The 27,963-nt window shown below is 50.5% G+C and overlaps 1 protein-coding gene across 7 annotated transcripts in view; it reads right to left on the reverse strand.

Annotated features, from left to right (window-relative positions):
- Positions 1–7,212: 7,212 nt before the first annotated feature.
- The window catches only part of adgrl1a (adhesion G protein-coupled receptor L1a), a 294,832-nt gene continuing 274,081 nt past the window's right edge, over positions 7,213–27,963 (reverse strand). For 4 of the 7 annotated variants that reach the window (XM_039772475.1, XM_039772479.1, XM_039772477.1 and 1 more), the window contains 5 exons: positions 25,825–25,953; positions 24,759–24,855; positions 22,938–23,066; positions 14,903–14,920; positions 7,213–9,385 (listed from right to left, as the gene is read on the reverse strand). In XM_039772475.1, coding sequence (XP_039628409.1) covers positions 8,571–9,385; positions 14,903–14,920; positions 22,938–23,066; positions 24,759–24,855; positions 25,825–25,953 — 1,188 coding nt within the window. In that variant the 3' untranslated portion in view covers positions 7,213–8,570. Of the gene's footprint in view, positions 9,386–14,839; positions 14,921–22,937; positions 23,067–24,758; positions 24,856–25,824; positions 25,954–27,963 lie in introns of all 7 variants that reach the window. The other 3 variants (XM_039772478.1, XM_039772481.1, XM_039772480.1) reach the window with 2 other exon arrangements.

A 27,963-nucleotide genomic window follows, 5' to 3' on the forward strand; every position in this document is an offset into this window, starting at 1 on the left:
CGCAGCGTTACTCTCTCGATTGTATTTTTATAGCGCCTTTTGCACTCTCTGCTTTCTCCTGCTCTTTAGATGCCATTCACTCCATTCAATCGGACTGTTAACATCTCGTGTTATATTTCGGATGACCCCGTCTTTACTTTGTGTCACCTTCTTCACAGCGGAGTCGCGTGTCCGTCAATTCGTCTCCACCTCATGTAGCGCCTTTTGCCCCGCCATCAATGGAGCAGGTGGCGCTCCTGGTCACCCCCTGTAAGAGCAGCGTGACTGTGACATGGCCGTCTGTCCCTGAGCACACAGCGACTCTCCACACCTGACAGCCATCGCCGAGAAGAAAATCAAAAAGAGCAAAACAAAAGGAGGAGGCGGCGGCGGCGCTCATCTGCGCTTTCATGCCAGGGGGAAACAAGCACTCCCTTGGCAGTCTTTGTGCGCCTGCCAAGTGATGCCAGGGCCTCGCTTTTGTCTCGTTGATCGGATGTTTGCTGCCCGCTTTGTCGCATTGTTCTTCGTGCGGGAGCCCCTTCAGTCGCCTCCAAAGGTGTGCAGCCTGCTTTAGAAAAGCTCAGCCTTGAATTTCCTTCAAGTGCCATCTTTCATTCCTTTTTACCAGACACAACAAAGGAGCCGGCAGCGACTGATACATCCATTAATTACACGCCGAGGAGCTGAGGAGTGGCAGACGTCATTGTCACCATGTGAAGGTGGTGGGGAAACGTCAGGTTGCATTTCATGTCACCTTTCTTGGCTTTTGTACCTCAGTGGTGCTGGCGTTCAGGAGAGTCTCCTGTCCCAAGGGGGCACCAGGGAGTCTACAGGGGGCGGAGTTTGCAGAGTCTCCTCCCAAAGTTCAGCAGGTGGCAGAAGGGCACAGCTGATAAATGTCACCATTGATGCCAGTGACCAGTATCCGTAACTTTAACCCTGATGGGGTGAACAAAAACAAAAGCAGGGGGCAGAAGTGGGGAGATTGAGGAGCGGGCAGCAAATTACAACCACCAGACCCCCTGGTAGCCCCTTAACTCAGTAAGGGAGCAACAACACGGTGGTGCCTGTGAGCAGCAAAAAAAAACAAGACGTGAAAAATAAGACAAAAATGAAAAGTGAAAATGACTGACATGAATTGTCCTTATTATAAAACTGCGTAGAATTATTAATTCATTATGCTGTGTGGGTGGAGCCCCTAGGAGGCGGGGCCACCCTGGTGTCACTGCTACTGAGCCCTCCTCCTTCTGGTCCATTTCCTGTGTGAAGCATGCGTGAGTAGAAGACAGCGATACCACCCCGGAACAGGAGGGGGCGCGCTTGATAATGAAGCATTCTTTTCCATCTGCTAGGCCAAAGCCAGGGGGTCGTAGTTGGGGTGTGGCTGTATCTGGGGTAAGCCTCTCTGGCCTGCCTTTATGGTGATTTTGGAGGCCACCATAGAGACTGTGTTTTGTGGGGCGGGGCCTTTGTGGCATCACTGCTACTGGCTCCTCCTCCTGGCTCCTCCTTCTCCGTCACTACATTTCCTGGTCATTGTGATTTCTGTGCTCTGTTGTCTCGATTTCTTATCGTGTTTTAAGACTTGTTTGCTTTGGGTGCCATTTTTTATGCCTTTTGCCCTTTTTTTTGTCATATTTTTACATTTTGTTGATAAACCTTTAGTTTTATAAAGAGCCCTTGTTGCCCCTTTGTTCACAATCTGGAGGTTTATGGTCATCCTCTCCCTTGTTGTGCAATATTTTGGTATTTCCGGGGCTTCCTTTCTCTTTTTGAATCTTTTAAACCAGTTCCCCATTTAGGGTAGCAGTTGGGAGCCTGACTGGTTTGGGGCGAGCCTCTTCTGGGCTGGCCCGTGAAGGTCCTGGCTTTGCTTATGGCTTACACCCCTTCTCGCCATGTTGGAGACCCTGAGTTACAACATCTGGGGCCGTGGCCAGTCACATGATCCTGACAACAGTGCATGGTCCATCATCGCGCCACCCGAGGGCAGAATGGTAACACAGACGTCCACCTTTCTGCCTCAGCCGAGCTCTCTGGTTGTGATTTATTTGACGGTCACGTCTCTTGAATTCTTGCCTGCTTATTTTGACATTTTGGGTTTGTTCTCGTTTGCTGCCCATCCTCGAGCTCGGACCCCTTTTTGTGCTCAGGTCAGGCCGTACTTCTACTTGTAATGCCATTACAGACACATGGAGAAATGGACACGAGAAGAACATGCAAACTCCCCCTGTGATGTGGTGCCACCACTGAGCACCCTACTGCCCTCATTTCATTTTATGAGACTGCTTGTGGGGGTCCGCCGCCTCTCCCATTTACAGTCACCAGACAAGCTAGATGGAGGACACACAGTTGTCTACCTAAAACCGAGCCCCTGGATCTTTGAGGCGGCCTCGCCAGTCTCGCTGCTCTTCTGCCCTGCTCCGCAGCAGGTGGCTGAAGTGGCCCCCCCAGGCCCGCACAAGGTGTCAGCGGTGGGATTTTACTCAGACTCTTTGCGAAGCCGAAGCGCCAGCAGGGAGCCCAGCGGTGGAGTGACTCGTCTAATGGGGTCATAAAGCCATGGAAGGCACACGTCCTGCAAGTCGTCACTTTGCCCTTGTCTGCTGTTTGTGTTAATTGTTGCCATTCAGCGGGAGTTGCAGTCCGACTCTCCGAAGGCAGCCATCGATTTCACATGTTTGCTCAATCATTTCAAATGTTAACGTATTCATCTCCTTTCAGACGAGGCTCCATGCGAATCATGAGCACAGCATGAAGACGAGCTTGTGTCAGCGGTGACAGGCGCCTTTCAGAGCAGAGACGAGTGACGTGAGACGAGTCGGCTTAACCCTCTGCAGCCCCCCTTCCAAGGATTACAGAGCCTGAGTGAAGGGCGACCCCAGCAGCCGCGGGCAGTGCCACCTGTAGGAGCTCCAGGGCGCCGCCTGCTGTGGTCTGAGAGTCGGCCGTGTTAGGATTCTGAAGGCCTTGCCACACACATTTGGTGCTTTCACTTTGATTTCCTCCACGTGATTATTCGATTGTTACCTTCAGGTCGCCATTTTGTGTCTTATTTTTATTTTATTGCTGCCACTCCCCTTTTGTTTAAGTGACAGCTGACTGGGTGTCTCCAGGGTGTCGTGCTGGTTAGACAGAGTAGTGAAGGTTTCACACCAATTTGGAAAATGTCGAAATTCTGACGGTCTTGACGCCATTGTGTTGTTCTTCGCGAGCGTCCTCTGACACTGTTGTTGCCAAGGCAACCTGCGGCGCTGCCACCTCATGCTTCTTATGCTCGTCACAGGATGACGCCGATGGCCTGCGCGTGTCTAATCTCGATGTCTGAGCACATGAGTGTCACTACCCGATCTGCGCCTTTCTGCCCGATTTTTCTGATGCAGAACTTTCCCGAATGCGTACGGTTGATTACCCGCTCGATCTGCACCCCGTATTTTACGACAAGTCGCCCTCCTTTTTGTGCCATACTTGCGGGCCTCCTCTGCCCGATTTGCACCCTTTTCACACTCGTGTTCACTGAGCGGCCTTTACGGCACCGGCTGATTTCAGCACACGGCTTGGCAGTCGTTGAGGTTTCAATCCCCGGCTTACGATTATTTTGGAGATTCCTTAGTTTTGATGCGTTTTGTGTAATTTTTGTTACTGTTCTGATGTTCATCACCAAGGCGCCACTTCTGTGGGCCCACCATTATACTGTGGTGGTTCTGTATTCATTTTATTTGTATTTTCGAGGTATCATGTGTCATATTTGTACGTATTTTCTGTTATGTCTAATGTTACCGTCAGCACTCGGGGTCCCAATCCAGGGGGTTTGTCATGTGGTGGGTGTGGCAATGAGCTATTAGCGCATACTCCCAACCTGAGCCTCTGTTCCTTGTACTTTGTGGGTGGAGCTGCAGAGTGACGTCACCACTTCGGACTCCTCCCTCTGGCCATTTAAGTCGGCTGAGGAGCTGCAGATGGTTTTGTTCCTCTTGAGGTCTTTAGGAGTTTTGCTCTTTCTGTTTGGATTTACTGCTCTTTGTGATTTTCCTACTTCTGGTTAAGGATTCGGATTTTCGAATTTGTGTCTGTCTTTGCTAAGTAAACCTTCAGTTTATAAAGATTCTCTGCTGCCCTTATTGTTCACAAGCCAGGGGTTGACGGTTATCCTCCCTCTTTATGATTGAGTTGTGGACATTTTGTGTTGTTTTACCAGCTCCCTATTTTTTGAGGCCTGCTCTGGCTGAAGCCTGCAGGTAGTGGTTGGACGCTGGCTGCCTTTAGGTGAGCCTGTTCTGGGCAGGTGAGTGTAGGTTTAGTGTAGGTTTGGAGGTCCCAGACCCTCTCCATGTCATCAGCCCCGGCAGAGCGTTATTGGAGTTTGTGGAGGGAAGATCAGCATTGTGAGGTTCTCTGTGGATTTTTGTTGCGTTTTTCTTGCTCCTGGATTGGATTTGTTTCCTTTGGATTGCCGTTCTGGACAAACCCTTTTGCCTCATATTTGTCTTTTTCTCTCACGTGTTGATGACCTTTGAAGAAGATGGTTTTTGCTTTGTCCCTTATGCCGGAGGTTTGACGGTTTTCTCCCTTTCTTGGAGGACATTTTTTCATTTTCTTGGGACATTTCAAGGTGCTTTTGAACTTTTAAAGCCAACCCCGCAGTTCTGAAAGCTGCCCCTTGAGTTTCTGAGGCTGACCAGTGAAGGTCCTGCGCTGGCTTGTGTGGCATTTTTAGGGTCTGCACCCCGGTCACCATTTTGTGTTGTTGTTTCTCCCCACCGTCATGGATGGGCAGTGCAGGATGGCCTGACAGGGTGACATGTTCTCCTCGTCCACTAGGTGGCAGCAGACTTGCGACATTGCAGGGTTGCATGGACGATGGGAGGTTTGTCACTGGGAACGTCTGACAGCAGAGAAGCCGGGTGGGCAGCTTGCCGTCCTCAGCCCTCTGATCCGGGGGTCTTCTGTGATTTGCCTCCAAGAGAAGCCCCCTTTTCTGCAGGCAGGTGACTCGGGGTGGAGAGTGCAGGAGAATTCGCTTTGCGACTTTATTGCCGACTTGACAGGACGTTTGGGACGTTTACGAGGTTTTGGTTTTGTTCCTGTGTCTTCTGCTTTTTCCTTTCAGTTTTTATTTGTGGCTTTTCTGGGTGGTGAAGCCTTTGGGTTTATTTGTCCCCACGACTTGATGTTGACTCGTTTGTCTCTGCTGATGGTTTCGTTCTCTCCTTTTATTGTCTCAGATTCCAAGTTCACAAACCCGTGACGGCAGTGACATGTGCTCGAGCCTGACAGTGACATGTGACACCACCGATGAGTCACCAACAGCATGGCTGGCATCCCACCATTCAAACGAGAAGCTTCTGAGGGTCTGAGAAAAACGGTAGTATGGCAAAGTGAGCCACCAGTGTAAGGACAGCGAGGGGGCATTGGGGTGACACTGCCGGCCATCATGCAGCACCACAGGATGTTCAGGTACAGTAAGTGGTCTACACAAGAGGGTCCAACAGACCCAATAGTCTGATAAAAACTTCAGACCTCAAAATGGGGGGATTTCAAAGGTTTTCCTCCCCTTTGTAAACCTTGGGGTTCCCCTGCTCACCTGACTGACTCCCCCAGTTTGTTGGTGGTCTCCCCCTGCTCTCATTTCACTGATGACATTCAATCACTCCTTCTGTCTCTGAGGTCCAAATCAAAATGAAGACAAAGGACCATTTGGAGCAATGATGGAGAAGCACAGACCTGGAGAAGGGGGCAAGACCACCCAAAAGTCACTGAGCTGACAGCCCTCGAGGTTCAGTGCAGCCACCGTGCCAGGTCAGGCCACTCTCAAGACTGCCACCTGCCCAAAAGGCTACCAATGGTCACCCAAGTCAGTGACAGTGACTGGGGAGGACATTCACAGCCCAACAGACTCCAAGGAGTCTTCATGGACGAAGGGAAAGGAAGAAGCCCTGGCTGGAAAGATTCAGGAAAATGTCCCCTGGAAGGTCCTGCGAAGGTGTGGCAGAACGCCTTGTGGTCGGATGAGACTAAAGTGTGACGTGAATCTGACATCAAGTAGGTGGCACCATCAGCACTGTGGCACCGTCACGTTGTGGGACTGGCAGTCGGCTCAGGGCTGACGTGAAGATCAACGCTGCACCACGCAGACGGATCAGCGAGGAGAAAAACTGGGGGTGACAACGGGACAGGGTGGCGGTAAAAAGGGCCGTCCAGAGGCCATCAAACACCAAACTGCTGGCCTGGCACAGCCGGAGGTGACATGACAGGGGGCACATTGAACAGGGAGGCTGGTGAGAGAGGTGGGCAGCCCGGCGGGGGATTTCAACTTTTTAATCATTTAAGGGGTCTTGAGGTACAAAGAGGAACTTCCAGTCAAGGTGGTCCAACGCCCGGGGCGTCCTCAGGACGCTCTGTGGAGCTCTGGTGGTGCTGGCAGGGGTGCCCCGTCTCCTATGCCACCGTTTGAAGGCGCTATGCACATTGCCGTCCTGTGTACATTTTCAGAACTTTTCAAGGCGCTATATAGAAGAGCAGTGCGTTTCTGATGTACGCCACTTCTCCTGAAGGACCTCCTTGCAGTTCTCTCTTCTCCTGCCATCTTTGTGTGATTTATCGTGTACGGCGCCCGTTACCAACCTCGCCGATCCCGCACTTCCTATCGATCTCCTGCTCGGCCGAGGCTGACAGGTGGTCTTGTGGCGCCCCCTGGAGTCCACAGGTGGTCTGAAGTGATGAGAAAGGCACTACATGAAATGACGCGAGCCCACCCTAACACCCCCCCACCCAACAATCGAATGCAGTGACAGAAATAAGCAGGCGGCACGACTTTGGATGACGTTTTTATTTTAGAAACGGATTGCAAAAGATACTGAAATTGTTGGGGGGCTGAAGTGATGCACAGAGGGGTGCGTTGCATCTTCCATTAAAAAAAAAAAGAAAAGAAAAAGAAAAGGGAAAACCAGAGAGGGCAGACGGCGCGGCGCCTCCGCTCTCGCTTGGTGGTGGGTGATATGTTCATGACAAGAATCGACCATCACGTCTGCCCGCCCCGCCGTTGTGAAGGAAGCGTCCTGTGGGGTCTGAGCGAGGCCCCCTGAAGCCGGACGTCGCCTGCAGACCCCTCGAGTTCTCGCTTCCTGTCCTGTCCGGGAATGTCTGAGGCTGTACATTTACAATATGTAACAGATTATATTACATTAGAAAAAGAAAGAAAGAAAGAAACAAAAACCAAAGAGCCCATCGTTGTGCCAGAAATGTTGTTTTTGAATTTTTGTAAGCAACATCAGCGTCCCTCCCTGCCCGCCTGAGGGGGGCGTCGTTTCACCTCACACACTTTACACTTGTGCGGTCGATACAGAAATGTCTGCTTTGTTTCTTATATACAGATTGGATTTAAATAATAGTCATAGTTTGAACAATAATGCTAGTTGTCATTGTCATATTCAAGTCCCGTATGGTTACAGTACGTCGTCACGGATCATTTGATGCCTTGTTGGAAATTCTTCTGGAGAGTGTCTCACACGCACGCACGCACGCACACACACACGCACAAGCCCACCGTCCCACCCCGGCCCTTCCGTCAGATCAGCTCCCGCTGCGTCTGTCCGCTGTGTCCCTGAAGGGGGCGCCGCAAAAGATTTTTAAGGCAACTCCAACGATCCGGCGCAGACTGGACGGCTCCAGTCGATCCTCTCGAGAGCTCCGGGAGGGGTGCCAGTCTCGGAGGGGCACACACACACACACACACACACGTCTCCATCCTCCTCCTCCTCCTCCTCAATGTCGTTCGGCCGTGACCTGCAGGATGCGAGACGGGAGCCCCTCGTCCCCCAAGCCAGCAGCGGCGTCTCCCGGGCCGTAGCTCGATGGGCCGCCGCGAGGGGATTCCGGTGTGAAGACAAGAGCAGGAGACGGCGACACGGCACAGTAGTTTGAGGAAAAAAAAAAGTTTTTGTTTTGTTTTGTTTTTTGGCAACATTTCAAGCTTTTGCCCCGTCTTCATCACCGGAAAACGGCGCCACGTTGGCCTCCGAGTGTGCCAGCGCATTCCGTGGGTTCCTTCCTGTGAGTTTTGATTGATTTCATTTCAATATATATAGATTTGTTTTGTTTCTGTTCCTCTATAAAAAGGGACGACTCCCGTCTCAGTCCGAGTGGCAGCCCCATTGGATCCCCTGCCCATTCCCGCCGCTCCATTTTCGTTTTTTTGCCCCCAGACGGAGAAAGGCAGACAATGGAAGTATATGTGCTTCTTCTTCTTCTTCTTCTTTGCCGTCTTTGTTTTGTGCGCGCGTGTCTTTGTCGAGCGAGCCGAAGCGGGCTCCAGAGGTCACGGATGGCAGATGAAACGGGACACGAAAGCCGGAGGTAGCTTCACTTGGTTTTGTTTTTTGTTTTCTTTTCCCCGTCGCCAGCGTCCTCCTGGAGGCTCGTCCCACCGACACGTCCGCCTGAAGCGAGACGACCCTCCGCTGATGAAATGAGCCGTTCACAAGTCCAACGAGAGGGGGAGGGGGAGGGGATTGGGGGGGTGTCATGGGTGGGGCGCAGGCTCGTCGCTTATGTCCACTCCTGTCCTCACTCCTTTCCTGCCCCTCCCATCAGAGGCTGGTCACAAGTTGCATCTGCCCATCCCCGTCCCCCATGTCACCCTCCATGCCCACTTGGACTAAGTAGCCCTCGCCGCTGGGCCTGCGGGTCTGCGACTGGTAGAAGGCTTGGAGCTGCCCCCGAGGCACCAGGGTGGGGCGCACGCTGCTGTAGTAGAGCTCCTCGGTGGGCTGTGTGGAGCGCGGGACCACCTCCACCGCCTCGGGGCTGCTGTCCGGGTACGGCGAATCCCGCAAGTTGGTCATACTCGTGTACAGGGAGTCTCTGTTGGGCGACTGCAGCTGGCCGTCCATGCCTTCCGTCAGCTCGGCGGTGTAGCTCTCCGACTCCTCGGGGTCGCTCTGGTACAGTATGGACTGCGCCCGCTGGAGCAGCAAGGGTTCCTCCAGGGCTTTGTACATCAGCTCGATGTCGATGTTCTCCTGATCGTGGGGCGTCCGCACGATGGCGTCGCCCTCGCTGCTTCCGGTGCCGGGGCCGGCCTCCCCGGTGGCGCTGGTGCCGATGCCGCTGCTGCCGCTGTGCCCTTTCACCAGGCTGCCCGCCCTCTCGCCGCCGGAGCCGCGAAGGTTGTTGTGCACCAGCTCGGAGATGATCATCTTCTCGAAGGCCGCCGTGTCGCTGACGTTGCGACCCGGGCGAGGGAGAGGCGGCGGACCCCCGGGGCTGTCTCCGCCACTGAGGAAATCGCAGCCCCCGCCGCCGGCCCCACTGGTGCTCCTCAGGGAGTAGCTGTTGTTGAAGTTGCCGTTCAGAGGTAGAGTTTCCATGCCGCAGGAGTCCCGACTGTTCGACAGGGTGTTTTCTACAATGAAGGGAGACAAAAAAAAAAAAAGAAAAGGGGGCACATCATTAGGCCGAAGGAAACTTCCATGCCTACGTGTGGGCTCTTCGGTGGGAGCCAAGACATAAGGGTCAGTCCACACCGACACGGGCAACATGGAGAACGGAATTGTTAGGAGCTTCCAGGAAAAGGTCACCGCTACGCAGACAAGATGGAGCTTCTCAGAAACCCACCACTGTCATGCGGTCTTCTCATGTGAATTATCTTTGTGATCACCTGGGGACCTCACCTTGAAACACCTCACCACTGTTTGGCAGGACCTCGCACCATCTTTACCCCCCCACGTACTGGTTTGTACCCACCATTCAGTGTGCACTGCTGCTAGTGCTTGGGGGGTCTACATCCATAGACCGGTCAACTAACTGCAGGAGAAAGAGCAGAGCAAAGTCTGGGGCTCTCTTAACGTGGGGCGTCACATCCTTTACATGTCCGGTAACTCTGTGGGGGCCAGTGTGGTGTGCCACGTCAAGAGAAGCCCACCTAAGTCAACTAGCTGGCTAGCAAGGCAGGCTGAGATACGGGACGCCTTCTGGACCTGCTGGTGGAAGTGGCGGAATGAAGACAGACCTGGCGGCCATTTTGAACAAAGCTGCACATCCTCAGCACGGAGGACCTTCAGACGACAAATTGTTCATCACGGGTGAGTCAAGTGGGAAGTGCAACTGGGGCTCCTTCATAATGTTGGCAAAGCACGACTACGAGTGACTGGCTTTACCAACTGCAGGTATCATTTGTCTCGTTTGTTTGGATTAAAGCCCACGTTGGTATTTGTTACAGTAGTTTACCCAGGGGCTGGCGTGATTCGGGCAGTTTGCAATTGTCAGTGTGGGTGTCTTTGTCTCCCCTTTCCATTTTGAAGTCTCATTATGGGCTTTTGGGGACTCGGATTCATCTTCTGGCTTTCATTTGTAGTCTGGACTTTGTGGTCAAGTGTTAGTCACGGGCAGGTAAGACAATGAATCTCATATGACGTGGAGTGCATCGCTAGTCCTGCGCGCGCCTTCAGCCCCCTTCCTCCGAGTCTCTCCCCGTCTCCATCGGACGCGTGGTCGTCTCCTGTCCGTGAAGGCGACTCTCAGCGTACCTCCTACGCCTTTACTCCTCCTGGTCTTCCTCACACTTGCACTTTCTCTTTCGATTGTGTCATCGGCGTCAAACTGGCCAATCAGATTGCTCGGAGCTATCGGCCACACACACAGACGTTAGCGTTTTATTGTACAGTCTGATGATTTTGTATCGTTTACATCGCCTTATTGATTCTCCTGATGACCGCTGCTATGGGGCACAGTCCTGGAGACTGGCGCACAACCACAACAGCGATGTGTCAACGGATAAGGACATTAAACCCGCCCTCCTTAAAGCGTATGTGAGGTTGTGCTATTTAGACTTTTCGCTTCTGTTTCTCACTTTGATTCTTGATTTACGATTTTCAATCCGATGATTCTCAGTTATGACGTCTGGCTCTTAAATATTCTTTTTGCTCCCGTGTTTATTAAACTTTATATCAAACTTTTTTTGTTTTGTTCTTTTCTCATCAAACCTTTGTCACGTTTTGTTTGTGTTTTTATTCTGAACGCCATTTTGTTTACCGCGGGAGTTGCTGTTCCGTTGTCCGGATTGCCGTCTCGGTTACTCAGCCGCCATATTAATTCATGGAGGATTAAAGGGTCGGCCTTTCTGTACGTCTCTACCCCATCTGTGCGTCCAGTCTGCGCTCTTAAACCCCCTCCTGATTCTCCGGCCGACACTCTCGCTTTCTGCGTTTCTCGACTTCCTGGCCTTTTCCCGATTTTGACCCCCCGTCTCTTCTCCTGATCAGTTTCTCAACACCTGACTTCGCCATTTAAAAGCAGAACGCCAGCTTGCTGAACGTTTCCTGTCCTGGTTTGCCTTTGCCAGTGTGAGGGGCTTTGGCATTGCTAGAGGGTGACTCAAGACCCGACAAAGCCCCCCGTGACACCACCCCCAGACACGACACTGGCAGCCATGCTGCTTTTCCACACGTTTTCTGCGTAACGAAGTCCCAAACCCACCATGTCAATCTCGTGTAGAGCGAGGCACTACTGAAGACCGAGGAGCACAGCCGCTCGAGGGAGGAAGACGAGGAGGAAGGGTGCAGGAAAAGATACGAATGAAATCAAAGCCGCTAGTTACGTGTGCCGTTCACAGGAGAGCAGAGCGGCGAGTAAAAGACAGAAGTGCAAGGCCGGATCAGAGGAGCGGAAATGAAAGGCAAACCTCCGGAGGACGGACGGCAGTCAGGGGGCAGCGGCCGGGTGGTCCGATTTTGTGCTCAGCGTATTTTTGTTTCCTTTGTAAGGCGTCATGTGACTGAGCAACTGGAGAGAATTAATTTGTAGAATACAAAGTTCTCTCTTATTAAAAAAATGGGCTGAATGGTTTTGCAGACGCTTGAGATGAAAGGCGCTGTAAATAATAAAAGCTCAAAGCATGGTGGGAACAGCACAGGTGACATTTTATTATGCCCGTGACAATCTGATTCTTGCGTATTCTTGTTAAATGGCGACACCCCGGCCCTAACTCACAAGGCGCGTGAGCGCAGGCACGGCACATACCAACAGTCCTTCTGATGAAGAGTGACCTTTGACCCCACGGCTCTACGCAGAGGGATGTAAAACACGAAGGGCCGGCGCCTCGGACCACAGCAGCCTCACCAGACACGTGTGTTTACAGCCCACCTGTCACTCATTTGCATGTACATAGCGGCCTGGCACACCTAAAGCCATCTGATTGGGGCAGAGAAGAGACTTTGGTGGCAAGCTGCTGCCTTCTATACAGCGTTGCCCTATGCAGGCTGGCATTTAGAGCTGCAGAGGGCCATTAGTGAAAATGCCGCCTAAGCATAATTGCTGCCGTGTCCCTAATTGGGCACCCGACGGCATTAATCAGATAGGGCAACACTTCCCAGTGATGGTTAGGAGAAACTAAACAAAGATAGATAGATAGATAGATAGATAGATAGATAGATAGATAGATAGATAGATAGATAGATAGATAGATAGATAGATAGATGAAAGGCACTATATAATAGATAGATAGATAGATAGATAGATAGATAGATAGATAGATAGAGTGAAAGGCACTATATGATAGATAGATAGATAGATAGATAGATAGATAGATAGATAGATAGATAGATAGATAGATAGATAGATAGGTGAAAGGCACTATATAATAGATAGATAGATAGATAGATAGATAGATAGATAGATAGATAGATAGAGTGTAAGGCACTATATAATAGATAGATAGATAGATAGATAGATAGATAGATAGATAGATAGATAGATAGGTGAAAGGCACTATATAATAGATAACACCGAGTTTACCGTCGGCCTCTCGTGCTTTTGAATATTTAGAGCTTTGGGTCTACGGTGATAAATAATGAGGGGCAGACGCCAAAGGCAGGAGATTTTCCGACTGTCCTGTGCAAGTGTGTCAGGAATGGCTGCCCCACTGCTAAAGCAATTAAAGGCTGGCAGTAGACCGTTAAAAGGACGTGGACGCCGACAGTTTAGAGGTCCGTAGGACCCCTATTGTCACGCACACAGAAGAACCGCGAAAGACCCACTTCAGTTTGCTAATCAACATGTGCCCACCCTCCGGTGCCAAAATTAATGAGTAGAAGCCCCTTACATCGAAGCTCCTGTGTTCCTTAACTGACAAATCACAAGGAGGAGACAAAGTGCTGTGAGTGACACAGACGTCTGGGTGGGGACCAATGTTAAAGAGTGGCAGCTGACTGAGTGGGCCTTGTTGAGTTTACAGGGTCTTCCTTGCATTGCTACTTGCGTGTGCTGATCTCCACTCTCCAAACGTCATGACTTGTGAGAAGAACTACCTGAGCTTGAAAAATCTCCAAAAGAGGTTTGACACAAAGGAATACGCCAGGAATTATGAAGAGCAGGAGCAGGCTGCTCATCATGCACCCATTAGACTGGGTGGGCTAGATGTTTTGAGTGGCAGCCAGTGGGAGGAGTTAAATGCCCGAGTGGCATCAGGTCGGGGCGCTAAACCCTTTAGGTCTTAAGGGGCAGCTGATGGGTGGGCAGCATTAAGTGCATTAAGGAACAGCAGGTGGGCAGTGCTAGGTGCCTAAGTGGCAGCCAGTGGGAGGAGTTAAATGCCTGAGTGGCACCAGGTCAGGGGCACTAAATACCTAAGGACCAATGGGGCAGCTGATGGGGTCTGCTAGATTGGTAAGTGGCAGCAGGTGAGTGATGGTAAATGGCTGACTGGCAGACAGTGGGCAGTGTTAGGTGCTTGAGGGACAGCAGGTGGGCAGTGTTAGGTGCCTAAGTGGTAGCTAATGGGTGGAGTTAACTGCCTGAGTGGCAGCAGGTGGGCGGTGTTAGATGCTTCAGGGGCATCAGGTGGGTGGTCTTAGGTGCCTGAGTTGCAGTAGGTTGGGTGGGCCTAGATACACGTTCTTGTTGGCATGTGCTAATCAACATGCAACATGCCACGAATGCAATGCAATGGTAGAGCAAACCTACAAGAAGACAACTGAAAAGAAGAAGCTCAATGTCCAAACCTTCATCTCACGCCATTCATGACTAGAAACCTGCTAAGCTGAGGAAGACCAACAGTACTAAACTGGAATGAAAACCCTGGGCATTTATTCAAGAAACTGGGTGAGTACAAGGGGGACAAGGACTTTGTCAAAGAGGGACACTGGATGTGGCATCATGTAGCTTATGAAGTAAAAGATCAGCCCATGGAGTCATTTGATCCCATAGCCCGGGCTTGTCTATCATCAGGACGGGGATGAAGATCAGCTAATCAGAGGCCGATCTGCTGTGGGGCCGAGAGCAGTCGAGTCTTCATCACATATAGCGCCTTGCATAGCTCTTTAAAAACAGGCTAATGTTTCAGGTCACCTCAATAAAACAAAAACAGATACGAGACAGACAGGCAGAGAGACACCATACAATAGATACATGGATTGATAGAGAGCCACCGTATTCAGGGTGCACTTTAAAAATAATAGCCAGACATGTCTTTGACACACTGCAGTTGGTGGCCATTGTAGTCCTAAACCAAAAGGCTGGCAGCAGAGGATATATAAGGGACAATATAGAGTCACTTCAAATGAGCTGAAGGTATTTTGGAAAGTTTGGAATCCATTACAACGTAAAATGGAGCAGCTCTCTGTCCATCCATCTAATCGGGGCAGCAGTGGCAGACACAGGAACCCGCCCTGTAGGTGGCGCTAGTCCAGCACGTTTAACTGATGGTAACACTATAGATCAGCCTTCAGAAGTTTAAATAAGGGTTACACTACATTAGGTTGTAAATGTGCTCTAAGCCCACCAATAGAGGGGGCGCTATATAAAAATCAAAATCAAATTATACTGAGCGTCTCTTATTAGTGAAGCTGAGCCACAGCCATACATTGCCATCTACAGCGGTGGTTCCAGTGTGTAAGGTGGGAAGAAATCACCAGGAGTGACGTACTTGGGTCCCGGAAGGTCCCTGAAGATCCAAAGGGAAGCATGTGAAGGAAGAGAGAGAAATAAGAGAAGAAAGACAAAGTTAAACAGGAAGGCCAAAGAAAGCGGGCAGTGCCAACATGATAAGGGCACTGTTACAACACACACACACCAACACAGACACTGCTCTGACGTGGAGCACACCGCCGGAGTGACCAGCGGGCGACAGTAGGCCCACTGACTTGGGTCCTTCAGTGCCACCACCTGCAATGTAGACAGAAACATCAGGAAGAAAAAGCAATGAAGGCAGGAGGAGATCAGAGGACATGTATGGTGTCATAAGAGCCACAGCGAGTGACATGTCTGCATGTTCAGGTGACACCACTCAGACACCTTCAACACTTGCAGAGATCTTCCTCACCGCAGACCACCCAGTCCTTCCACAGTCTCCAGACTGAACCCTTAGACCCTGGTGCCCCTAAAGTGCCAGGCCTCCTGTTACAAAGCCCACTTTTGTGGCAGAGCCACCGCATGTTGTTTTTACCTTCGGTCTACAGAATACATGAAAGTCAGGTGGCTGCCCGTCCCGGCTTGAGTGACACGTCCATTAGCGAACGCCTTGTTACTGCTAATGTCCCGAGCAGAATGGCAATAACGATCATATCTGGAACGAGATTTTATTAACACTACAGAGCGTCGTGTAATTCCTTGAATGTCACAGTAATTAATGAGTCAGGATTGGCTCGCCCCATGCCTGCCAAGGAAGATGTCACATCCCAGCAAATCGTCTTTATCCTTCATGTGTGTCATTTAGAGACAGGCTGCCACTCACTCCTTCACTTTACGTGACGGGGACCCCCTGTAATCCCACTAATATGAAGGACTCAGAGCACAGGGGGGGGACCGTCCTAAGATGAGGAGCTGCAGGCAACTCATTCCCACTCCCTGAGCCGTCTGCGTCCTGACTTGGAAGGGGGCGTGGCTGGACTTCTAGGGGTCCCGACAAGTGGGGAAGATCACTGAGAGCCTGGGGGGCAACCAGGACCCCAAGAGTGAACGAGTTTGATGGCATCCTGGGTGTGTCCCAGTGACTTCCCAGAAGTCTGTGCACTGTCTGGTAAACGGTGTGCCCCGTCTCACTCGCATGGCTGCCACTCACCCAGTTACGATGGGCGCCAGCATCTGAGTGGGGGTCAGCTGTTCTGGGCTGGATACAAGGGGGCTTGAGATTTTACTCTGAGGCGCTTTCCTTTCTTTTCTGCAGTTTGGTGGTCTGAATTGTTTCCGTTGAAGCCCTCTGCACCAGAAAGTTTGTTATCATCACTCTCCGTGAAAACAGATTTCATTTTTTTCCTTGGGCATCAGTATAAGCAACATGGAGCACGTAACAGATATAAAACAATATATAATTTTATGAAGCCAAAGACGAGATAAGACACGAAAAAGGGGATGGAGGTGAGCGAGAACAGCAGCTACACATAAGTGGGTATGGAAGAGAATCCCCCCTTTGAAACATTCCCATTTGTTTTGCTTTACGGCCTTAAATGAAAACACACAAATTATATTTCTTCCAGCTTTACTTACTCAATGCCATGTCTAACATCCAAGTGAAGGATATGACAGCTACAGTTCAGAAGAATTATAAAAAATTAAAAACAAGAAATCCTGAGATTAATAAAGGACCCCCCAAACTCACTCAGGTGTCAGTGCCCCCCTTTCCCATTGTGGTTACTGGCTTCCTACCACCTGTGATCAGTTGTAATGAGTGGGATTAGTGAAGCTGGTCCGGGAGCATTCGGTCCCTTACTTGGTAGAGCAACTGATGGCAGACAACTGACTGTGGGTGGCAAGCCACTGGCAAGTGGCAGCAGGTGGGAGGAGTTAAATGCCTAAGTGGCAGCCAGTGAGTGGAGTCAAATATTTGAGTGGCAGCCAGTGGGTGGAGTTAAATGCGTAAGTGGCAGCAGGTGGGCGTTGTTAGGTGCCTAAGTGGCAGCCAATGGGTGGAGTTAAATGTTTGAGTGGCAGCCAGTGGGTGGAGTTAAATGTCTAAGTGGCCGCAGGTGGGCGGTGTTAGGTGCTTAACTAATATTTCTTCCCAGCTTTACTTACTCAATGCCATCTCTAACATCCAAGTGAAGGATATCACAGCTACAGTTCAGAAGAATTTAAAAAAATAAAAAACAAGAATTCCTGAGATTTCTGGACCTGGACCCCCAAAACTCAGAGGTGTCAGTGCCCACCATTCCCATGGCGGTCACTGACTTCCTCCCACCGGTGCTCAGTTGTAATGAGTGTGATTAGTGAAGCTGTTCCTGGTCCATTCATTCCCTTGCTTGGTAGAGCAACTGACTGTGGCTGGCAGGTCACTTTCAGAAGATCTCAGGATAGAGTTGTGGACGGACATCAGGCAGGAGATGGAAACAAAAAAATCTCAAAGGCTTTATCAAACCCAAGGAGCTCAGTAAAGTCCATCATGAAGAAGTGTTTGGTACTCCTAGGACCCTCCATACTGGATGGAAGAGCAAGAGGGAAACTGGTAAGAGAGGCCACCAGGAGGTCAATGGAGTTACAGGATTTGATGGCACAGAGTGGTCATTAATGGTGTGCAGGTGACAACAATTTCACAAGTACTCCACCATGGTGGCTTGTTCAGGAGGGTCGCACTTCTCAAGAAAGGCCACATTAAGGCTTGTTTGAGCTTTCCCAGAATGCACCTTGGAGATTCTGATGCCAAGTGGAAAAAGGTCTTCTGGTCAGATGAGACCAAAATCAAACTATTTGGCCTCAACACCAAATGGTCCACCAATGCAGCTCACCATTCACAACACACCACACCTACAGTATAGCATAGAGGGGGCAGCATCCTGTTGTGGGGGCCTAGGGCGCTCGTTAGGGTAGAAGGAAAAATGGATGGGGGCAAAATACCATCAAATTCTGGAGGAAAACCGACAGAACGTTCACCTTTCAACACGACGATGACCTGAAGGAACAGCAAAACTGACCACATGGTGGCTGAAGGAGAAAACAGTGAACGTCCTGGTGTGGCCAGTTAGACCCCAGACCTAAATCTGTGGAAAGATCTGAAGATAGCAGACCACCAACACTCACCAGCCAATGTGACCGAACTTGAACAGTTAACCTGTAAAGACGAGTGGGGGGCAAATATTGGGTGGGCTCAGTCTAGGTGTGCAAAGCTGAGATAGAAGAATCAATAGACTCAAGGCTGGCATTACAGCAAAAGGGGGGTCAACAAAATGACATTGGGGGGGATCCAGTATTAATCTCAGGGGGTCTTGTTTTTAATTTTTTATCATTTTTCTGAACTGTAGCTGTGATGTCTTTCACTTGGATGTTAGAGATGGCATTGAGTAAGTAAAGCTGGAAAAAATATTAGTGTCTGTGTGTGTGTGTGTGTGTGCCCTGCGGTGGGCTGGCACCCTGCCCGGGGTTTGTTTCCTGCCTTGCGCCCTGTGTTGGCTGGGATTGGCTGCAGCAGACCCCCAATAACTCTGTCATTAGGATATAACGGGTTGGATAATGGATGGATGGATGGATGTTTTCATGTAAGGCTGTAAACGGAAACCAAATGGGAATATGTCGGGGGGGGATATGCTCTATACCCACTGTAAGTGGCTGGCAGAAGGTCCGCTAAAGTCTACCACCACAAAGTACAAGTCTGCTGCTATGATCAGCCAGGCGTTTTCAGGTGCACTTGATTTCTACATCGACTTATCAAGTTTTGGACCGACTAGTTTTTGAGTTGGAAGTCACGAGGGGCGTTCAGTAATTTATCTACCTGAATATAAAGAAAGTGGCCATCACGTCGATCCCAGTCTGGGGGATGCTGTGACAGGAGTTACTCCTGCACAGTGCGAGTCTGACAGGAGATCAGGAGAGTCCTCACACAAATCAAGGTTGGAGCAACGTTCAGTGAACAAAGAAGAAGACCCCTGAACGACGCGTGACGGCAGTTTATGGTGTCATCGGCCTTTGGAGCGAGCAGGTGAAGTGGGGTGGAGAGTCCACTGCAACTTCCACTGAAAGGTGCAAGGAAAGTCGAGGATTTCATTTTGCCAGACCGACGAATGAAGGTTTCCCGTTGTGGCAACCGCTGCTCAAAATGACAGCACAGAAAAAAACCAAAATGGTGCCAGAAAAAGACACAAAACACGTGACGACATCGGAAAGCAGAATCCTAGCTCAAAAATAATGAGGAGAAAGGAAAATGAAATCCTAGAGTAGCAAAAAGGGTTCAGGAGGATTTACGAGACATGAATACTCAGACCAATCCACGCAGACGTCTGCTCCCCTTAGGTTCTTGCTGCAGAGTTTCCTAATTTGCCCGCATCGGATCCTGCCACTCCTGGCACCTTGTGGCACTTTTGTACGAGGCTCACCTTTGAGTTGTCTGGGAGATCTGTCCTCCTTGTTTTTATTTTGACTCGATCCAAGGGTTCGACTCGCGATTATGAAGTCTGCTCGAGACTGGCACTCCTATTGGAGTCGGAGAGAAAGTCTCACCGTCAGCCGGGAACACGTGTGGCAGAACAAATCCCGAGTTAATAAAGTGGACGGCCGCATTTGAGAAGCGCGGCTGGGGTGCCAACTGGTTAGAAAATGGCTAACGCTTGTTCTTTCAGAAGTCAGCGGGAAGGAAGCCTCCTCAAAAATACCCCGTGGCGCACGGAGCGCATAACGATTTAAACGAGCTGTTAAGCACCAAGTGCCAACAACTCGGAATAAAAAGGGCAAAGGAAATCTTTTCAATCAATAGGAAAAAAAATGAATTCAAATGAAGCCAAGAGAAGAAAAACACAAACACACAGACAGTTGAAAGGCACTCTTAGTGCGAACTCCTAAAAGCGCACTACAGACATGGCTGGCATCCCAAATCCATACAAAACCTGCCGCTTGGCTCCTGTCGATTATTTCAGGGATAATGCTGGGCAGCAGAGGCGCTTGCAGGATTTTTAAACAAATTTCTTCATAGATTTACTGAATTTGTTTCAAGTGCCCTTCTTTTCCCAGTCACACCAAAAGGAGTGTCACTGCAACTTGCTGGCAGGCTGAGGGACACAGTGAGGGTCACACCATGGATGAGACTCTGCAGCCTGGTGCCAGTGCATTGGACAGGCACAACGGGAAACCAGCAGCCAACTGAACCCGATGGCTTGCGGTGCGCTGGCCACCAAGTCAGGCCACTCCGAGCGTGAAGAAGGCAGGTGCACTCTGGGACCTGGTGACAAATAATAAGGAATACGGTCACAGGTGGCACGAGGCCAGAACTCCACTTTAGCACAATTGCTTGGGGGAGAAAACAATGAAGTTTCCTGACTTTCAGTAGGAGTGACGACAGGACAACGCCGTTCTGCTACACGTCTGTCAACATCTGCACTCACAGGGCACAGCACGGCTGAGGGGCACTGTGTGCCCACCTGCACTCGCGATTGTTCAGGACGTGTCAATCGCTCAGCCATTCATTTCGGTTTTCCTGGTCAAAGTCAGAGGCGAGGCGGGTCATTGTTGGCAACAGCATGGGCAGGGAAGACTCATTGAAGAGCCCTGGCACTCAGGGACAATCAAATCAGCTGAGACTTGTCGAATAAAGTGTCACGAGACTTGGGTTTGCGTCACCTTGGGGTTTGGGTCAAATTTGATCAGACGGTCTGCCACCTGAAATGAATGCCTTATACTATAAAACGAGTTCAATTCATCGAGCATGTGGGCACTCGGGTATGGCAGGTGAGGAGGACACTTCAGCAGAAAGAAAGAAAGAAAGAAAGAAAGAAAGAAAGAAAGAAAGAAAGAAAGAAAGAAACCTCAACAATGAATAATGTCAATGACCTTCCAAAACAAACAAGAACAGGACAAATAATTAAAATGAAGTCAGAACATTCCTCCTGCCCAAAAACTCATCAGACAATCCAAACAAAACAACACAGCCCAGCACTGAGGCGCATGAATGGCATGGAGCTGCACGGGCAGAGCAGTCAGCCACAGTGAGGGGACGAAAAAATACACAGGTGACAGCGAAATGACACGGACAACCTGAGAGGTAGCAGCAGTCCCAGCCCCAGAGTCGCACAGGCAGAGAGGGAACTAAACTGAATGGGATGGCAGACTGGCACAGGGCAGACGCACATGGCCATACTCACTGGCACTGGGACAATCAACTGGAGCTTTGAGAGGAAACCCCCCGAACACCAGAAGGAAATGCAGAGCCTAGACATTATATTATATGATATTATATTATATTGCGTGGAGTTTGCATGCTCTCCCCGTGTATTCCTCCTGGCGCTCCGGTTTCCTCCCACAGTCCAAAGACATGCAGGTTAGGTGGATTGGCGATTTGAAATTGTCCCTGGTGTGTGGGTGTGTGGGTGTGTGCCCTGTGGTGGGCTGGCGCCCTTCCCGGGGTTTGTTTCCTGCCTTGCGCCCTGTGCTGGCTGGGATTGGCTCCAGCAGACCCCCGTGACCCTGTAGTTAGGATATAGCAGGTTGGATAATGGATGGATATTATATTATATTGGCAGGCAGGGTGGTGCAGTGGTTAGGGTTTCAGACTTCAAATCTTGAGGTTGTGGGATTACTTCCTGCTACTGACATTGTGGGACCACAAGCAAGTCACTTCAGCTGCTTATGCCCAGGCTGGAGTGAAATACAGTATAACCAATTTGATCTCAAATATCATAAGTCATGCGACTAATAATAATAATATTTTACCCGTTCATCTTCCTCACTTTGTATTATATTATAGTATACCAGTAACGGTGCACTGCTATAACGATAACGTGCGGTGAATCCACTTGACGTGAGCGTTCCTGCTTTTCATCCTCTTTCTTTCTCCGTCTCTCTTTATCATTCGTCTGCTCAGACGTTGATGCGTTTGTTCCTTCCTGATCAGCTCTTCTCTTCTCCACCCTAGCGGCCCACTGCTTCTCTTCTTTCGTGGGCATCTTTTCGCGTTAAAACTGATTAAGTTAGTTTTTCATTTTGCAATTACTTATTACGTTTTCTTTAAATTTCCACTTAACCTGGCACTTTAGTCTTCAATCTGCCTCAAGAATGAGTAACGATATGAAGAGGTAGGGGAAGTGACCGCAAAGGTGGTAGGGAATGAGAACGGCGCCCGTACACATGCGCCACAAGGCCGCCCTGCTGCGCGGGGCCGAGAGTTGATTCTACAATAAAATAAAAATAAAGAGAGTACTAAACATCATGACCCTGAAAGCGGATAGTAGACGTCACGCAGTATTTGTGTACCAAATTTCAAGTGAAACGGTTTGCGAGCTACAGGTGATTTAAAATCCTGGACAGACAAAGGAACAGCGTATTATATAAGAAGATGATATGATATTATATTATATGATATGATATTAGTTGTACTGCTCTACAATCTAAGATAAGTTGAACTCAAAGTAATCAGCATCGACCTCATTATTAACATCTGCAATGCCCATCTAGTCGACTGTATTTTGTAATGCATGTAGTAGTAAAATGCACCACATTTGTCATTCCAACTGATGGCGCCTCACAAACATTTGCAGCAGTAATAATACGATGCTTTGCATTTGGTATGGGAGTCACAGTAGTGTCAATGGTTATGATGTGCCATCTTCAGGAATGACAGACACACAGACACTCATCCTTCTATTATACAGGGTGGCCCACTAAAACGTGTCCCGTTGCAAAGAGCGTTCGTGAACACGCTGACTGAAACGGGCACAGAGATGTACTGACGCACGAGGAGGTCACTTTCAGCATCTTCTGTAAATGCGGGTGCCGAATTTGATCATTTTTTTCTCTTCACCACGTAATCCAGTCGGCCATTTTTTCGTGGGCCACCCTGTATTATATCATTGGGGGCTGGATGTGCCCTCGTTAAACCGGATGCTAAGGCACAATCCCACCCAGCGGGTGATTGAGGGTGGATGACCACAGCAGTAGAAGCCATGCAGACCACACAGACGGTGACCGGGCCGTGCCGACCACCACTGGACGCTAATAAGACCAAAGCAAACAGTGCCAGTCAGCCCCGAGTTCACAGTGCCACATACCGGTGGAGTTGAAGACGTTGGGAGATGGCGGGGTGTAGCCCACTGACTCGGCCAGCAGTGTGTTATACGGACTTGTTCCAGATCGGGTCTGTAGGACGGGGTTGGTAAGCAAATGATTTCCCATTGTAGCTGAAAGACAAGAACAGACACCATAAATTTCCCGCATACGTAGCGTAGATCCTTCAAGTATGAGCTTTCCCTCACAACCACCACAATGTCCCATTCCACTCATGGCTCAACTAATGTCACTGCCATAACAATCGCCTTTCCGTTTCTCCCACAGTGGGACTCCTTCTCCTTAGCACAGAGTTGGAAACAACGGGGCGAGCGAGAACAACGTCTGCCAACAAGCTTCATAACGCGAGGTCACCAGACCCCGGAGCTAACACCGGCTTTCCTTTGAAGCGTCTTGACGAAAGGCGACATTCCCAGTTGCTGAAGTCGCCCACTCCGTGCCTCCCGGCTGCACTGTGGCCTCCGAAAACAAGCGAGTCCTCATTTCACTGGCATGGCGTTAGCAGGCCCACAGCCAGGCTAGCAGATGCAGTCTGCCTGGGCTCCTGGAGGAAAACCGAGAAGCTGGCACCGAGGCCCAGAGACCTACCCTGAGCACATGGGAGGCCAAAAGGCGTTTAGCGAGGCTGCGAGCGCCAGACAGCAGGGAGGCTGAGCAGCCTGAGAAAATCGGACAAGATGTTACAGGCACAAACAGTTGGCAGGAGAAGCGTAACAAAATGCAGACAGACAATATTGTGGGGATGGACACGGCGCAACAGAAGCATTTCAGCTGAAGATCTCAGCGCACTGAGCCAGCCTGTCGTGAAGGGAGGAACTCAATCGGGCATGTGGTGCCCCCACTCCGAGTGCCACATGCTTGACACCTGCTTCACGGTGCTGTCACACATGCGTGTCAGCGGATCGCACTACTACCCCGGGACACCAGGGGGCACAATCATGGACTCCTCTGTCTCTTTTTACACCCACAGCACCGAGATGACCCCCCATTCAGGGGAACTGACGCTGCCCCTTCTGGTCCTTGAGCTATAAAAGCAGGGCACTCCCAGAAAGGAGATGAGCCCCCCATGCCACGGAGCTCCCACCCCGAACGCTGACCGATCTGCTCTCCAGAGCCTTCAAACTACAGCCTACCACTACAGTCTGCGTTAGATCATTTGGGCCGCCATTGCACACTTGTTCATTTGTGCCAGCTGATTATTTTAAGGTTGGCACCCTATCGTTTCATCTCGACTCCTGTCTTACCCTCATCCGAGAGTAGAGCTGTAGACCCGAGAAAAGCGGCAAACGTACAGTAACTCTAGGAAGACTTAAGTAAGATCTCATGAGCGACCAGACTGATGGATAAAAGCTGGGTGCTCGACCTCCTTCAGAAGCACCAGAAGACTTCCTTCACGTGGTGAATCACAGACTCAAGGACACCGGTGGAAACTAATGAGAAAAGAACTTAGGACTGAAGAGACATGGAGTTGAGGCAGAAACCTGGACAACCTTCAAGAAGGACCTGAATGAGACACTGGGACAGCTTAGTGAGGGACTAATGGGCCGGCTGATCTCCTCTAGCCTGTCAAATTCATCTTCTTATTTTCTAAGTGTGTTAACTTGACCAGGATCACGTGAGGACACAGCGATGTGGAAGAATTTGTACCTAAACCCTCATCCCTTAGGTGGCCACATCGCCTGCAACCCCAGAAAGTGTCCCAGATGCTTGTTGCAGACCCCTAAAGCCAGACGAGGCCTGATGTCATTACTTTGAGTGCCGCCTTTTCCATGGTTGGTTGTGAGAAGCTGCGGTTGGTTCCTCACCTCTGTTGAGCGATGGAGTGCTGTTGATATCTCCGGCCATGAAGGACGACTCTGTCTGTTTCCGCACCGTGTCATTCCACATCCTTCTGATGCGACTCTGAAAGTGCAGAGACAAAGAGGTGAGCAGGGAGGAAAGACGACAAAGTCAAGGGAGACGCTGCCTGGGGTCCAATATGAGAACATGCAGGGGAACTTCTTGGTCTCATGGGCTGGGTGATGTTCTTCTGACTGCTGAGGGCCAAGAAATGGCAAGAAGTCCTAAAATAGACAAAGATGGCCCGTAGTGTAGAGGGCTCCTCAAGAGCAGAGTACAAGACCCCAGAGACCACCCTAAACTCTTTCCTGCCCAGTATACACCAGCGGGAGACAGCAGCCCATGAATGTATGAGTGCTGCTCCAAGAAGACACGCTCGGAGGTCTGAAGGTGAGACAACGTAAACCATCGAGACGGAAGCTCTGCTGAGCATTTGGTGCTCGTCTGCGCCACCGACCTCTAGCCATGCTGCTCTCCCTCGTACCACTCGGACCCTCCTTTTACACACAACCCCCGCACCCCAGAGTGCCGACGAGGCAATCAGCCAGACCGTGCATGTCTGCACATGAACCCGTGATCTGCTGAGCACCTCATCACCACGCTACGACACACCTGTACCACCACGGACCTCGCCTCGTCTTCCAGTAGCTCTTGTGTGGCACCCGAGCAGACCTGATGTTGTGGACTGTGCTCTGACCCAGCTGACTAGCCATCACCATTTGGCCCTCGTTAAGGTGGCGCAGATTCTTACGCTTGTCTGACACATCATCACCTTCATGCCTGACTGTTCACTTCCTGTCTAATATATGCCACCGCAACGAGACAATCCATGTTCTTCACCTCACCTGACAGTGCTTTTAATGTGGCGTATAACGCTGTAATGTGGCACATGTGCTCCCACATGACAAAGAACCTAACGATGAGGGTCAGCACTGGCATACGGCACACAATCCCGGAGGGCACACTGCAGTCCTCAGTAGTGTCCAGATGACCCCACCCCCGTACCCGATGGCAGTCTGCCCCGTGCCGTACCTGAGTCCCAGTGTAGTAACGATTGTTGGCCCTCATAGAGGACGTCTTGAGGGAGCCGTGAGAGTTGGCGGCGGACGTGCGGCTGCAGCAGTACGAGTGGCGTAGACACTTGCTGTACTCCTTGTGTACCTGGGCAATCGAAGAAGAGACAGACGGACGGGGTGAGTGAACAGCTTAGGAGAGGAGGGTTCACAGATGCCAGCCGTCAATCTCTTTGAATGCCACATCAGATGTGGGTGCCCTGCCAAGGCTAACAGGAAATGAGCATCTCGATGGCACCTCCACCTCCACACACTTATAGGACTAGCGCCCCCCTGGTGGCAGGAGGTGATGCCATTGTCTCCTGCTCTTCGAGGGGCTGCTCATTACACCCTCCACCTGGAGGCCCAAAGCTTTTTGGTCCAGAGAAGAGAATGTTTGATTTCCGCTACGCATATCACACCACACACACACACACACACACACACACACACACACACACACACACACACGCACGCACGCACGCACGCACACACACACACACACACACTGATAATTTCATCTGCTTTCCAAGTCTGGCCATATCGTGGTCACTGCAGAAGGCGCTATATATAAAAGAAAGACTCAAATCTTCATAGAATAAAATGAACGGATATCCTGCACCTGGGTGGCATCACATGTGCCCAGTTCACCACAAACGCTGTCCTGGCGCCGCTTTATGTGTTGTTCGGTGACCCGAGTCCCAGGATGGTCTGATTCATTCTGGTTCATATCATCCCAGCCCCATTTGAACCTGAGACCCCCTGCAGCTTTGCATCTTAACTAGCGGATCACGCCAAGCAGGCAGGGCAGATGGCAACTTCATATACCACTTGACGGTAAAAGAACGCTTTAGAAAGTAGGGTGTTAAAAGAAGACCATAAATGCCAATGTAAAATTGCCGCTCTGGGGACTCTAAAGAGGGCACAGCGACTGAACACGGAGACGTGTCACTCCAAAGTGCCACGGGATTTGCATGTAGCGGCAAGGTGACTCATCATTTTGAAGTTCACCGCTCAGCCTGTCATGTCCTTCACATGCTCAGGAAACGACACCCACGACAGCTGCAGGAGAGATGGCGAGACTGGTAGGTGGCGGGTTTTATGAAGCGTCCTTCAGACAGACAGTCAAAAGGTAAACACAAGACAAAGCCATGACAACTCATGACCTTCCTTCTCCACAGCTCTGTGATTCACTCAGCCTGGCAGTGCCCATCAGGCAGGACAGCAAATGACATTTTATACCACCCTACAAATGCAAGTGAAGCCCCCAATGCCTGCCTCCCATTGACTGAAAAGAGAGTGACTGAGCAGCCACGGTGCCACTGTGGCAGTAAATGGGGTCTTGCCAAAGGTTTGAATGACTTTCACAATCAAGTTGCCATGTTCATGCCAGTCTGAATGCCTTACATCATTAACTGCCCCGTACACAGCTGGTTCATGCCTTGTGCCCAAAGCTGCTAGAATATTCTCGGGACTCTCAACGGATTTGAAGGAACTCTCCACCGAAATGCAGATCTGGAGATGAAGACCACCATGTCTGGTGTTGGCACCCTTGATCTTCTAACAGCATGCATGGTGGACTCAGCAAGTCCTGAGACCCTTCACACTTTTGTGACGGTGCAGCCTTATTCTAAAACGGTTTTCATTCATTTTCCCCCTCAACAATTTAATGGGATTTTGCAAATGTATTAAAAATAAAAATCTCCGATATCTCACTGACACGAGTCTCCGGACCCTTTAGTGAGCTGAAGGCCCCTTGGCAGCCTGGAGTCTTCTTGGCTTTGGGGACTTTCTGCCATTCTTCTCTGCAGATCTTCTCAGGCTCCATCAGGTTGGAAGGAGACCACCAGTGGACAGCCATCTTCAGGTCTCTCCAAGTCTGGAGTCTGGATGGGCCACTCAAGGACATCCCCAGTGTTGTCCCTAAGCCCCTGCTTTGAGCTTAGGGTCTTTGCCCAGTCGGAGGTGTTCATTAAGGAGGTCTCTGGTGTTTGCTCCATTCAGCTTTCTGTCAAGCCCGACTAGTCGCCCGATTCCGAAGCAGGATGCTGGCACCGTCATGCCCCACTGTTGGCATGCTGTCACATTGGCCAGTTTCTTCCAGACATGGCGCTAATCT

This window comes from Polypterus senegalus, chromosome 12 (genome assembly GCF_016835505.1).
Source record: "Polypterus senegalus isolate Bchr_013 chromosome 12, ASM1683550v1, whole genome shotgun sequence".
Lineage (NCBI taxonomy): Eukaryota > Metazoa > Chordata > Cladistia > Polypteriformes > Polypteridae > Polypterus > Polypterus senegalus.